We start from the raw sequence: 13711 nt of genomic DNA on the forward strand, positions 1-13711 counted from the left end.
TGGACATCCTACTATTTAGGCATTCTAGGATGAAGGAGAAAAAAGCTTTCACTAAATTTTTTTGAGGAATGAGAGATTCTAGAAAAAGTTAGAATGAGCATTTCAGAAAGAAAGAGCTTTCCCACTTAACCAAATACTAGAATAGAATGAACAAGTTGGAAAGGCCTTTCTTTCTTGGTGTATTTGTGAGCTGCATTTATGAGGAAGAAGCTAATGAGCTTCTAAATCCTATGTCGGATCACAAATACATGACAATTTAGTGGTGTAAACTAGTGAAGAAGAATCTTAGCACTGCTGATAGGTTGTAATTTTATCATTTATTTTATTATTAATTTCCCCTATTACCTGACCTAATGTGGATTAATTGTTAGATTCTATTCACTTTTGGCAATTTGCATTTATTTCAGAGAGTAGAACGAAAATACCATAATAAGTGCCAATTTAGCAATTATCAGAAAAGAGTTTAAGTAACAGGGGCATTTTTGGAACGTCAAGACGCGACCCTTTTTTGGTAATTTGGCGGAAGACAGCAGCGAGAAAAGGACGAAAAGGCTGAAGTCTTCTATTCGGCTGGAGGGGCCGCCGCACAGAAGCCAAGCATTAGAGTAGCTAGGTATTAGATAGAAAAAAAGGCACAGAGAACTAGCACTACTTTGATGGCTTAGCCTTTGACTTTTCTTTTTTGTTTAGCTCTTAGTAGTTTTCTTTTCATTTCTTGGATGTCAGGAGTAATTAGGAGATTCAATCATTTTTTGTAATTTTCGTTTTCCTTTCACTTGTTCGGACGAATTGGGCTTTCCCAAATGCAGACAATGGCCGCGACTTTTGCTTCAGCTTTGTATGGGTTTTTCGCATCAAATATGAACTAATTTCTTCACTTTAGTCAATGAACAACGGAGGCTTTGGTTCCCCTAAAAAATGTGAGATCGACTTAATTTTATTTTTTTTTTATTTATTGGTATTCGCGTATTCCTTGATTGCAGTACTGATGATTATTTAATTAATTGATTGTTTTGGATCCGGATAATTAGTTAACTTGAAAATCTATTGTCAATTAGGGCATTAAATTCGTAATTGTTTAATTGCCTTGAAATAGTGACAACTGGCATGATTGGGTTTGTGTCAGGGGAACTCGCGGGCTAATCTGAAATAACTCTGGTAGTGCGTTATTTGATTAGAATAGGGCTCCTATAATATGTAAGGCAATTGGGGAATTAAATCTTATGGGCGTACCTAGGATTATTTCTCAATTAGAACAGTGATTAACGGGCGTGCCTTAATCACCGACACAGTAAGGAGGGATTGACTGTCATCGCTTGTTTGCCAGTTATTACCTATTTATTAATAAATAATTGGAACTGCCTTTGCATCAATGATCAATTAGGTGAACCATTGTTGAAGTTATTTCTTGGCTAGACCTTTAATTATTGTTACTCTAATTTTAGTGAATTGTCATTTAATTTCTAGTTAGTTATTTATTTTTATTTGAATTTCTTTGATTGTCATCGTTTATACAAAAACACCCCCGTGTTATTTTTGGATTTCGAAAGAGACAAATATCCCTAGTCCCTGAGGATACGACCCTACTTGCCCTATTTACAAATTAATAATTATTTGTGAAAAAGCCATCCCATTCGGGTATATCGGATCAAGCAAACTCTTCGGGAACAGGATGAGTCAAGTAATCCATTGCACATCTAGAGTCCCTGCTCCAGTACTTGGAATCGGGTTTTGGTTATTTTAATTGACAAATATGTTTATTTTTATTATTGCACAGGCATTGATAACCTGTCAACTGCCCATAATTTTTTTTTTCTTCGTTCCTCAAGAACGTAAAACAGAAGTCCTACCAACCACATAACACTTTATTATGATTCAATCAACTCATTTGGTTGAGCAAAGAAACCGAGGTTTCTATTCCAAAATGAAAAAGATATTATGTAGATCTGCCAACTCTTTTAGATTTATTTTAAACGACAAAAGGGCTTCAGCATTGACCCAAAAAATGAGGAGCGAAAATTTTAAAATGACTCAAATCAAAGAACACGTAGAAAGCTCTCTTTTTCTGAATCAAATTCATCAATATCTTTCCTTTATCTTTAAATTAATTTTATTAAGTTTTCTTCTCTGCTAATCCAACAAGTTATCTTCTGTCTACTAAATTTAAATAATTCCATTTCTCAATTTGTTTCATAATTACATAAGCAATCAAGAAGTTGGTTGATGAAACGAAAAAGTCCTCATCGATTCTAATCTGTTTGTTCCCTGTCTTAATTGATTAAGTAGTCAAGAAGAGTTGGCTTAATTGTTTCAGAAATCGAGAAGATTCTTTGCAGTGTGAATAACAAATAAACATTGAGGAAAAAAGAAAAAGAAAAATGCAAAGTAGGAAGATGCATTTTCGAGGAAGTAGCCACCAGGCATATTCTAATACCAGCCAGATTGAATAAATGAACTTGATAGACAAAGTAGAATAAATTGATTAATCAGGAGCGAGATTTCAGATCTATGTCTCCTGTTGCCAGCCCCTCAATCAGTTTAGTTAAGTCAACTCTTCTGAGTTTTGTGCACTGTTACATTAATCACAATTATACTAATCTGAATCTCACACATCAACCCACTGGAATCGTTAATCATCTCTCTCTTATTCTGACTGGCTTCTATTCTGATTTCTATCATTTGTTGCTGAAACATTCCTTCCATCTCTGATATTAGAAAACCTTTCGATCCAAGTTCCAATTCCAAGCAAGAAACAATGGCTGACGCTGCTATCAGTGCTACTGTTAAAGTCCTCTTGGGGACAGTTACTTCCATTGCTGCGGACCGCATTGGTATGGTTCGGGAGGTCGAAGCGGAGTTGGAGAGACTAAGCAATACTGCTGCAATGATCCAAGGTTTCCTGGCTGATGCTGACGGGAAAATGCATAGCCAAGGGGTGCGAGAGTGGCTCAAGCAGCTAGAGGATGAGGTTTTTAAAGCTGATACCGTGCTGGACGAGCTCCACTACGACAATCTTCGTCGGGAGGTGAAGTACCGAAATCAACTCATCAAGAAGAAGGTATGCTTCATCTTCTCCTCCTTTAATGCAATTGGTTTTAGTTCCAGCTTGGCTTCAAAGATCCGAGACATCAACACCAGCCTAGAGAGGATCAACCAGCAGGCAAATGTCTTGCAATTGGCCAGAAAGCAGCAAAAAGAAGCTGATGCGGCTGGTGCCACGGCAAGCAGACAGACCGACTCTATTGTCGTTCCGAACGTTGTAGGAAGAGCTGGCGATGAGTCAAAGATAGTGGAGATGCTGTTGACCCCATCTGAAAAGGTTCTTTCTGTTATTCCCATAACAGGCTCGGGAGGTTTGGGAAAGACAACTCTGGCGAAATCAGTCTACAATAATCCAAAAATAGATGGGCACTTTGGCCAAAAAATTTGGGTTTGTGTGGCTAAAGAACAAATTAAGATAATGGAGCTGTTCAAGCTCATTTTGGTACAATTGACACGAAAAGAAGTTAAAGTGGATGACAGAGATGTTATCGTTAAAGAAATTGGAGAAAAGCTGAAGGGACAAAAATATTTCCTTGTTCTTGATGATGTGTGGGATCATGAACAAGGATTGTGGGATGACTATTTCAACACTTTGATGGGACTCAATGAAACCAAAGGAAGCTGGTGTCTTCTCACTACTCGTCTAGAATCAGTGGCTAATGCTGTGCCTAGACATTTGCAAATGAATGATGGTCCTTATTCCCTAGGAAAGCTATCAGACGATGAGTGCTGGTCTATGATAAAAAGAAAGGTACTCGCAGGGGAAGAAGTACCAAAAGAATTGGAAGCAATACAAGAGCAAATTTTAAGGAGATGTGATGGTCTACCATTGGCGGCAAGTTTGATTGGTGGCTTGTTGCTTAACAACGGAAAAGAGAAGTGGCACTGCATTGTGCAGAAGAGTCTCTTGAATGAAGATCAAAGTGAGATCAATCAAATACTTAAGGTGAGCTTTGATCATTTATCACCTCCATCAGTTAAGAAGTGTTTTGCATATTGCTCGATTTTTTCCCAGGACACTGAATTAGGAGAAGATGAACTAATTGAGCACTGGGTTGCTGAAGGTTTTGTTCTACCAGATCGGGAAAACACAGGAATGATGGAGGAAAGAGGAGGCGAGTATTTAAGGATTTTGTTACAAAGTTCCTTACTAGAAAAAGTCGCAGATGAGGGGAGCACATATTATAAAATGCATGATCTCGTGCATGATTTTGCAAAATCAGTTCTCAATCCTAAAAGCAGCAGCCAGGATCGCTACCTTGCATTACACTCATATGAAGAAATGGCAGAAAATGTCAGAAGGAATAAAGCGGCATCAATCCGCTCGTTATTTCTCCATTTAGGGGGTGGCATATCTACTGACATGCTTTTAAGATTCAAGTGCTTGAATGTTCTCAAATTGTCTGGAGATGATGTCAAGTTTCTACCGAGCTCCATTGGCAAACTACTACATTTGCGGTTGCTCGACATTTCATCTTCTAGAATCACAAGTTTGCCAGAATCTCTTTGCAAGCTATATAATCTGCAGACACTAACGATGAGAAATGGTGCACTTAAAGGAGGTTTTCCAAAACGGATGAGCGATTTGATTAGCTTGCGGCATCTAAACTACTGTTATCATCGTGCAGAATTGAAAATGCCGGTGCAGATGGGACTATTGACTTGTCTTCAAACTCTGGAGTTTTTTAATGTAAGTCAAAAAAGGGGATGTGGCATCGAAGAGCTTGGGACCTTGAAATATCTGAAAGGATCGTTGACTATAAGAAATCTTGGACTAGTGAAGGGCAAAGAAGCAGCTAAACAAGCAAAATTGTTCGAAAAGCCAAATCTGTCTCGCTTGGTGTTTAAATGGAAGAGTGGGGATCGAGAAAGCGATAACTGTGATGAGAATGTGCTGGAAGGTCTCCAACCTCACCCAAATTTGCAAGAGTTGGAAATTCGATATTTCATGGGTAATAAATTTCCGCAATGGTTTATGAATTTGGCAAATTTGGTGGGGTTGCGGATAGAAGATTGCCAGAGATGCAGTGAACTCCCTACAGTCGGACAACTGCCATCCCTCAAACGTCTCTATTTGAAAAGATTGGACAACATTCGATCTGTTGGAGATGAATTCTACGGTGTTACTACTAATGAGGAGGAGGAGGGCAGATCACGAGCATCAGGGAGCTGCACTAGAAGACGGAAATTCTTTCCAGCCCTTGAAGAACTTCGTGTAGAATATATGGAGAATTGGGTAGAGTGGAAGGATGCAGACCAAGTAGATGTCTTTCCCATGCTGAGGGATTTTCACATTCTAAGTTGCCGTAAGCTAACAAGTATAAAAACGGGTCACGGCACTGCTTCTATTGAGGAGTTGAGTATCGACACTTGCGACAATCTTAGGGAGCTGCCAGAAGATGTGTTTGGATCGAGTTTGCAGCAGCTGACCATAAAAACTTGCGCAAGATTAATTAATCTGGGAGTAAATGGACAGAAATGCCCCCTACCATGTCTTACGCGATTGTTTATTTGGGGTTGCGATGGGTTGACCACTATATCCGACAAAATGTTCGAGTCATGCCCGTCTCTGCGGTCCCTGTCGGTGGGGTGGTGCCCCAGTCTGGTGTCGTTTTCGCTTAATTTGCAGGAGACGCCTTCTCTCGAGGAATTCAGCTTACTCCGATGTCCCAAATTGATCCCTCATAGGTTCAAAGGATTTTCTTTTGCCACCAGCTTAAGAAAATTGAGCATCGGTCCCGTCTCCTTAATGGATGATTTTGATTGGTCTGGCTTAATATCTGCTTCAACACTCCGTAGCCTTCAATTAGAAGCGTTGCATCACTCGGAGTCCCTGCCACACCAGATTCAATACTTGACAGCACTCACTAAACTGAGTCTTCACAACTTTGGAGGAATAGAAGTGTTACCGGATTGGATTGGAAACCTTGTGTCCCTTGAAACCCTAGTACCATGGAATTGCGAAAAGCTTTGATCTTTACCATCCGAGGCCGCCATGAGACGCCTCACCAAGTTAACTCGTGTTGAAGTTTATTATTGTCCTCTACTAAGACAACGATACACTCCCCAAAGAGGCATCTACTTGGAGGAGTAGATTTCAAGTGATCCGGTGAGATTTTCCTATCTAAAGTTCACACTCATACATATTTATATGTATATATGTATATAAGTTCACACTTATTTTGTATCTGGATCTTATTGACATATATTTGCTCTTCAGTCTCTTATACTCTTTTTCTCTATCTCGTTTCTGCAAAGTTATTCTTTATAATTCTCTTCTTTTGGGCAGACATTGGTTTCTCTTCAAAGATTAGTTTTAACAAAGCCTGGTTTTGAACAAATTGGAAGCAACCAAAATTCTGGATTTCGTCTGCCTCTCTGAACCACTGAAAGATTTTAAACATCTTAAAAACTCCTTACACTTCAACTTGTTAAATTCTATTTGGCCAAGGACGAAATTATTAGCGACGGTGCATACACAATTAGCCTCTTTGTTTTAATGTGTTGGAAAATGCTTCGTTTGATGTGCAATGCTAGATGTACATGGATGCATTCTTCATTTTTCTGTCACTGATATTGCCAGTCTCAATGGATAACATTAAAGCTAATCGAGAAATGATGTTGAAAGAAAATTCAAGACACAATTTGCTGTTCTTTGGGACTCTGTGTACTTATTTGCTATAAAATTAGATCAGTCAAATTGAACTTCAAATATGTATGTGGAGGAACCCGAGTGCTGTGAACGTTCACCCCTTACAATTGATACTGCATGCTTCATATCAATGACAATAATGTTTTTTTTTTCAAAGAGATAATGTTGGATAGTTGCTTATCATCTTTCACAAGTTTGAAAAGTTTATACGCCACAATTGCCTTGATTTTCTGTTCAGTGAGCTGGATTAATGTATTGTAACCTTGCAGACGAGTAATGCAATGAATGATGGTGCTCAAACATCAGCTTCATGTTGTTTCCCATTGTTGCTGAAGAAGAAGAGCTCAGGAGGTATATAGTGCACAAAAGTGATAATGCAGCACTTCTCTCCCCAAGAACTCTAAGTTTGCATTCTAGTATGCTTAAGTCATGTAATTGGCATGAAAACAGGGTATTTTTCTGCACTTTTATGTGTTGTTGAATGTTCCTGCGAAAGAGTGTGGTTTTCAATTTTCTTGCACAAGTTTCCAGGCCATACTTTTTCTTTGCTTTCATAGTTCGTCATGATTGAAGCCGTTCTGAAACGTAATATTACGGTGCTTATTCCAGAGTCTCAGGAAGCAGACCTCATGTTGTTGGACAAAGGACACTGCTGTTACCCATTGCATTTTTTACTAGATTGCCAAGGGACACAAGTTATTTTTCATTGACCAGAGGATTTGAAGATGAAGGCAGTTATCAATGATGTCAATTTAGCTCATTCGATAGCATTAGCTTTGATGGATGTTTCACAAATAGTTGGTTTCTCAAACATAAGTTTTTCGTTATTTCCTGGTCAGAATGCAGAAAGGAAGTTTTTATATAAACATAGGTACTTAATACAAATGAAACAACGCCTTTCATTATTTGTACCATTTCTAGATTCGTGAGATGTGCATGCCCATCAAATATTCTACTTGTACCAATTTTTATATAACAAGGAATCAAGAAAGTTTTGGGCAGGGAAGGAGCCAGCCATAGCAAGAACAAGGCATCAAATTTTCATCAGTATTCAGTAAATTAGCCATCCTTTTTTCAAATTTTAAAATTGGACCAATGTGTTCAATATTGTGGTCGTATTATAAGTTTTCTCCTCTAATTCACCTGTGCTGCCATTGAAGTTCAACAAAAATGTCATACATTTCTAACAACTAGAGTTGTCAACAACCATTCAACTTGGTATTCATTTACTATTATTTGTGGGAAAACCGGTTAAAACGTTTTTCACATTTTGCAAAATAATTTTTTTCATCCCTCATTTTTAAAAGTTTAATTTTACATCTCTTACAAATACAAATTCATATCAGTTAAATTTGGTCCCTACGTAGGTTTTTGACTGTCTTTTGGCCGGAACCCAAACACAATTAGCATTATTCTCAAAGATATGTGTAAATTCCATCTTATCTTTGCTAATGTCAAGAGCCTAATCTTCAAATCCAAAAACTTACTAAAGCAATTAAATTAAGTATTTGTACTAAGATTTTTATTTCCCTCTTTCTTTCAAGTAAGGTGGGGTGAGATGAGCAATCCATAGCATTCTTCAATCTTCAATATAGAGAATAGGAGTCTTTTCTTTAAGGGTGTGTTTGATAAAATTAAAGTTTGAAAACTGAAATCTAAAGTCTGAATTCTGAATCCATTAAATTACTGAATTAGTAAGTACTAAATTTGATACATTTAATTATATATCACATTAAGTAATAAGTAAATAACTTATCATTTGTTTTTTAAAATAAGTTTACATAGAAAATTCAATGCCATTTAATTAATTCATATGTTTTAGTTTTAGTTATCAAACGTGTCTGAACATATTAAAATTTAAATCCATTAAATTTAAGTACTAATTGGGTTATCAAACAGGATCCAAACTCAACAGAGTTTCAACTAAAAATCAATAGGTCCGTTGGGCTAACATAATTTGCTAATAATAATAATAATAATAATAATAATAATTTCAAATATTATTCAGTCTGTATTACAAACACAATTTTTAAAAATCTTTTTATCTCATATACATCACATTAAAAGTACTACAATGTTACATTTCTTTTACCGATTCTTTGGACTATGAGATTCTTTTCCCATGCTTGCTCAAAGAAATGAGACATGAGCCTTTAGTCTTCATTCTCCAGTTGAACTTAGATGCTTTAGACTTTTAGTGGAGCACTTCTTTCAGGTAAAAATAAATTTCACAAAAACATTTATATAATTATAGAAACTATTGTTCTCTTGATTTTGGATCATAAAATATTTAAAGGTCTAACATATTGATTCCTATGTTGTTGAACCTCATAGTAATTATCCAAGAACCTTTTGCAATAACATCCTGCCAAGAGATTCATAATCCATGCTCTATTGCATGTTGAAAATCAAACAAAAAACCTTGCCCAGTCCCACGAAAATCACAATACTGTAGCACATATAATTAGTTAATCTCTGGTCTTCGTAGAGTACATATAGTCTCTGTTTGAACCATTTCTTTAGCCCAAAAAGGAAATTTATAAGCAGTGAAAGAAATGACCACATGAACAAAACAGTATGACAAAATATACTTTATCCTCCTATGATTTAGCGCTGATAGAGCAATTGTTGGGTACCATTTGCGATGTTATTTGGTCATAATCTTGGTTACTTACTGTGTTAAGTATTGAGATTTTGCTCAAATTTGATATTTGTGTAAATTGCAGGCGGTTGGTGTTAAAAGTGGTATTTTGGGGAGAATTTTCAGAAGATTTTTCATCTCAGGGCATGCCAACACCAGAAACTATAGAAGAATACCCAAAAGCCTGACTCGCGGGATTGGTAGCAGCAGGGCCAATTAGGAAACCCTAGACAAAGTCTTGCTCCCTGACGTTTCTTTGCTTTTCTTTTCGGCGGCTACAAAAGGGGAAGAAGGCCAGATTCACGCCATATGAATTAGATTAGTTTTTAGCTTCTTTTCTTCGATCAGACTTTTTCTCTACTTTTCGGCGGCGAACAGAGGAAAAGCCAGAATCACGCGAGCTTAATAGATTAGCCTTTATTTCCTCCTGTCAGACAATTTTACTCGCGGCTTTGGCTCTTGTTTGCAGCCGACTTCCTGTAGTGCTTTTCTTTTACTTTTTGCTTCAGTAAGAACACAGACCGAGAGATAATCAAGACTTTTCCTTTTGCTTTCGACGTTACTTTATTTTTCCCAATTCTTTGGCAATTGCATGGATGGAATCAATTAAACCACACGAGAGTAACACGATGAGGAGCGGCTAGATTTCTCCTCTACCCAAAGGTTGACGCGAAGGCGCGGTCCATAACATCTATGAGATCTAATCGAATTTTTATTATTTCTTCCGATTCGTTACTATTCGTGCGTTTCCTACATTAATTGTTCATGGGTATTTTATTAATTGAGTATTAATAGCCGGATATTTAATTTAATCTAATAGCCCACTGCCACGTTAATTAAATTGAATCCATAATTGTTTGTTTAGTTGACAACTAGTGGCAACCACCATAATTGATTTTATGTTGGGAAAACGTAAGATCTAGTTTAAGTAAGATCTAGTTTAAGTAAACCCTCTTAGCGTGTTTATTGGTTAGAGTTGGGTTCTTCTAATTTTAATGCAACTGGATAATTAAATTCCTACGGTCGTACCTAGGGTTGTTTTCTTGTTAAAGAAGCAGTCAATGGTCGTACCTTGACTGTCGAAAAAGTAGGGAAAAACTGGTTGTCAGAGTTTGTTGATAGTTATAACCAACCTGGTGACGAATGAATGAAATGTCTTTGCATCGATAATCATTTAATTGGACCGTGTCTGAAAAGTTGATCATTTGGGTAGAATTTTATTAATTGTTATTTTTAGTAAATTGTACTTGTTGAGTTAACTTTTGAATTTTGTTTATTTTATTCTCATTCCTATTCCATTAAATATCCCCCAATTCTGTTTTATTGACTTGGAAAGAAACAACTTTCTACTCGTTCCCTATGAAATCGACCCTACTTGCCACTGTCTGTTAGTTAGTGAATTTAGTCAAGTAATTAATTCTTGTATATCGGATTAAGCAAACTTTTCGGGAACAGGGTGAATCAAGTAACCCATTGTATACCTAGAGTCCCTGCTCCAGTACTTAGAATTGATTATTGACTTCTTTTGGTGGTAGTTAAGTTATATTATTACTATTGCACAGGCTCGACACCTATCAATTTTTGGCGCCGTTGCAGGGAAACGGTGTTTTGGTTAATTTTGTTTCTTTCTAAGTTGTTCTCTTTGGATTTGTCTGGCATTTTTCTAGTTTATGCCTCGTTCTTCTCGTACAAGCGATTTGATTTTCGATCCTGAAATAGAGAAGACTACGCGCCGAATTAAGAAAGAGACTAGGCAGCTCAGAGAGGAGCAATCTAGCACTGCATCTCAGGGACTTGATCCTGAGTTTGAATCAACAGATTCAAGTAGTGATAATTCAAGTGACCCAGGCCAAGAGAATATCTCTATGGCGATTGCAAGAACACTAAGGGAGTTGGCTGCTCCGGAATTGCCCCAACAACCATTGTGCATCACATTTTCAACTTTAGCTGAGAACACCTTATTCGAACTGAAGTCAGGATTGATTCACCTTTTGTCCACATTCCATGGCCTCTCGAGTGAGGAACCACATAAATACATCCAAGAGTTCGATGTGGTATGCTCCAGTATGAAGCCTCCAGGAATTATTGAGGAACAATCAAACTTAGAGCCTTCCCCTTCTCTCTCAAGGATGCAGCAAAGGATTGGTTGTATTACTTACCTGCAGGCAGTATTACAACATGGACCCAACTGAAAAGAAATTTTTGAAAAAATTCTTTCCTGCATCCCGGGCCGCAAGTCTAAGAAAGGAGATATGCAGCATTAATCAGTATCCCGGAGAATCCCTATATGATTATTGAGAAAGGTTCAATAAGTTGTGTACTAGATACCCACAACATCAAATTAGTGAACAACTATTGATCCAATATTTCTATGATGGACTCCAGTCGTCCGACAGAAGTATCATTGATGCTGCGAGCGGGGGAGCACTGACAAATAAGACCCCGAGAGAAGTATGGCTGCTCATTGAAGTTATTGCAGAAAATTCTCAACAGTTTGGCTTCCGTGAGAGTAACCCTACCCGTAGGGTTAACGAGGTAGAGACGTCATCCATTCAGTAGCAGCTATCAGAGCTAACATCTTTTGTTCGCCAATTAGTTGTAGAGAACATGCATCAAGTCAAGGTCTGTGGAATCTGCACAAACGTGGGCCACCCCATTGACTCATGCCCTATGTTGCAAGAGAAGGGAGTTGAACAAGTGAATATGGCTAGGGGCGTGTCAGCGCCTAGTAGGCAGTACGATCTATACTCCAACATATACAATCCGAGTCGGAGAGATCACCCCAATTTTAGCTATGGAAACAGGCCACAGAATTCATTTCCAAATCGTCCACCAGGGTTTCAATAACCATGACAACAAAAGCCTCAACCATCATCCTCAAATTCAGGAAGCTCTTTGGAGGATATTGTTAAGAGCCTGGCCATGAGTATTGCTCAATTCTAGCAGGAAACTAGATCTGGTATGAAAAATCTGGAGACTCAAATAAGCCACATGGCGACTGCAATTAATCGCTTAGAATCCCAAGTTTTTGAAAAATTTCCATCGCAACCCGAGACAAATCCCAAGAATGAAAGTGCTATGACACTGAAGAGTGGCAAGGAAATGGAGGGGTCAAAGGCCACGAACCTAAAGAATAAAAGTGAATAAGAGATCGAAAAGGAGATTGAAGAAAAAGAGCACATTCGCGAAGACCCTAAGGTAAAATTTACTCCTTCACCTCCTATTTAATCTAACTTACTTTCTTTTCCTTGCAGGTTGGAAAAGACAAAGAAGCAAAATAAGGAAAAGGAGATTTTAGAGGTATTTTGAAAGGTAGAAATCAATATCTCTTTGTTGGACGCGATCAAACAAGCGCCAAAATACGCTTAATTCTTGAAAAACTTATGCATCAACAAGAAGAAGTAGAGGGGGGATGAACAAATTGTGGTAGGTAAGAACGTTTCAGCTATTTTATAAAGGAAACTATCACCTAAATGCGGAGATCCAGACATGTTTACTATCCCCTGTAAGATTGGGCGTTCTAATATCAAAAATGCCATGATAGATTTAGGGGTTTCTATTAATGTGATGCCTAAATTATTATATGATTCCCTAAATTTAGGACCTTTAAAAGAAACAGGAATAATAATTCAATTGACTGATCGTATATTTGCTTATCCGGATGGGATAGTTGAGGATGTTTTAGTGCAAGTAGATGGATTAATTTTTCCTACTGATTTTTATGTGCTTTACATGGATGATAGAAGTGCTCCAAATCCATCACCCATTATATTAGGAAGGCCATTTTTTAGTATTGTCCAGACTAAAATTGATGTTAGTAAGGGTACTCTCACGATGAAATTTGATGGAGAAATAGTCCGATTTAATATTTTTGATACAATGAAACATCTTGTTAACTCTCATTCTGTGTTTGCTATTCATGCTACTAATCTCTCTGTGCAAGAATTTTCTGAGTTTGCTTGTAGAGATAAATTCAAAGTTACTGCAATCAAGTATCATGGAATGAAAGCAATTCATGAGATAAAAAAAATTAAAAAATTAAGAAAAAATATTGCACTCAATGGATACTTGGATCCCGGAAGAGGGTTACCGATTACAAGAAAAATTGAATTACACCCAGACTAAAGAGTGGTGTTTAATGTCTAGCCAAAAACATTAAAGAAATGCGCTACTTGGAAGGCAATTCAAGGATTTCAATTGTATTTTATTTCATATTTGTGTGTTCAAGATCAGTGGGTTTAGGTTCTTGTTGACAAACAATCTGTATTGTAGGTCATGAGTGTTTCTGTGCAGTTTTATTCTAGGTTGGGGGCACAAATTCGTGGGCAGAAGACTTCATGTTACAAGGCGTGCCCGCGCCTTGTATTCACCGCACA

General features: G+C 37.5%; 1 protein-coding gene across 5 annotated transcripts; it reads left to right on the forward strand.

Moving 5' to 3' along the window:
* The first annotated feature begins 2598 nt into the window (after positions 1 to 2598).
* Positions 2599 to 7608, forward strand: LOC113699232 (putative disease resistance protein RGA3). 5 transcript variants are annotated; one of them, XM_072045674.1, is made up of 3 exons: positions 2599 to 6151; positions 6933 to 7045; positions 7304 to 7608. In XM_072045674.1, exon 1 carries the CDS (start codon positions 2756 to 2758, stop codon positions 6014 to 6016), a length of 3261 nt encoding a protein of 1086 aa, XP_071901775.1. In that variant the 5' UTR covers positions 2599 to 2755; the 3' UTR covers positions 6017 to 6151; positions 6933 to 7045; positions 7304 to 7608. The 5 variants fall into 5 exon arrangements, with proteins under 5 accessions (XP_071901775.1, XP_027075535.2, XP_071901663.1 ...); XM_072045562.1 differs by having other exon boundaries at positions 2600 to 6151; positions 6964 to 7145; XM_027219648.2 differs by having other exon boundaries at positions 2600 to 6151; positions 6964 to 7045.
* The last annotated feature ends 6103 nt before the right edge of the window (positions 7609 to 13711 follow it).

The sequence above is a fragment of the Coffea arabica genome, chromosome 1c, assembly GCF_036785885.1.
Source record: "Coffea arabica cultivar ET-39 chromosome 1c, Coffea Arabica ET-39 HiFi, whole genome shotgun sequence".
Classification (NCBI taxonomy): Eukaryota; Viridiplantae; Streptophyta; class Magnoliopsida; order Gentianales; family Rubiaceae; genus Coffea; species Coffea arabica.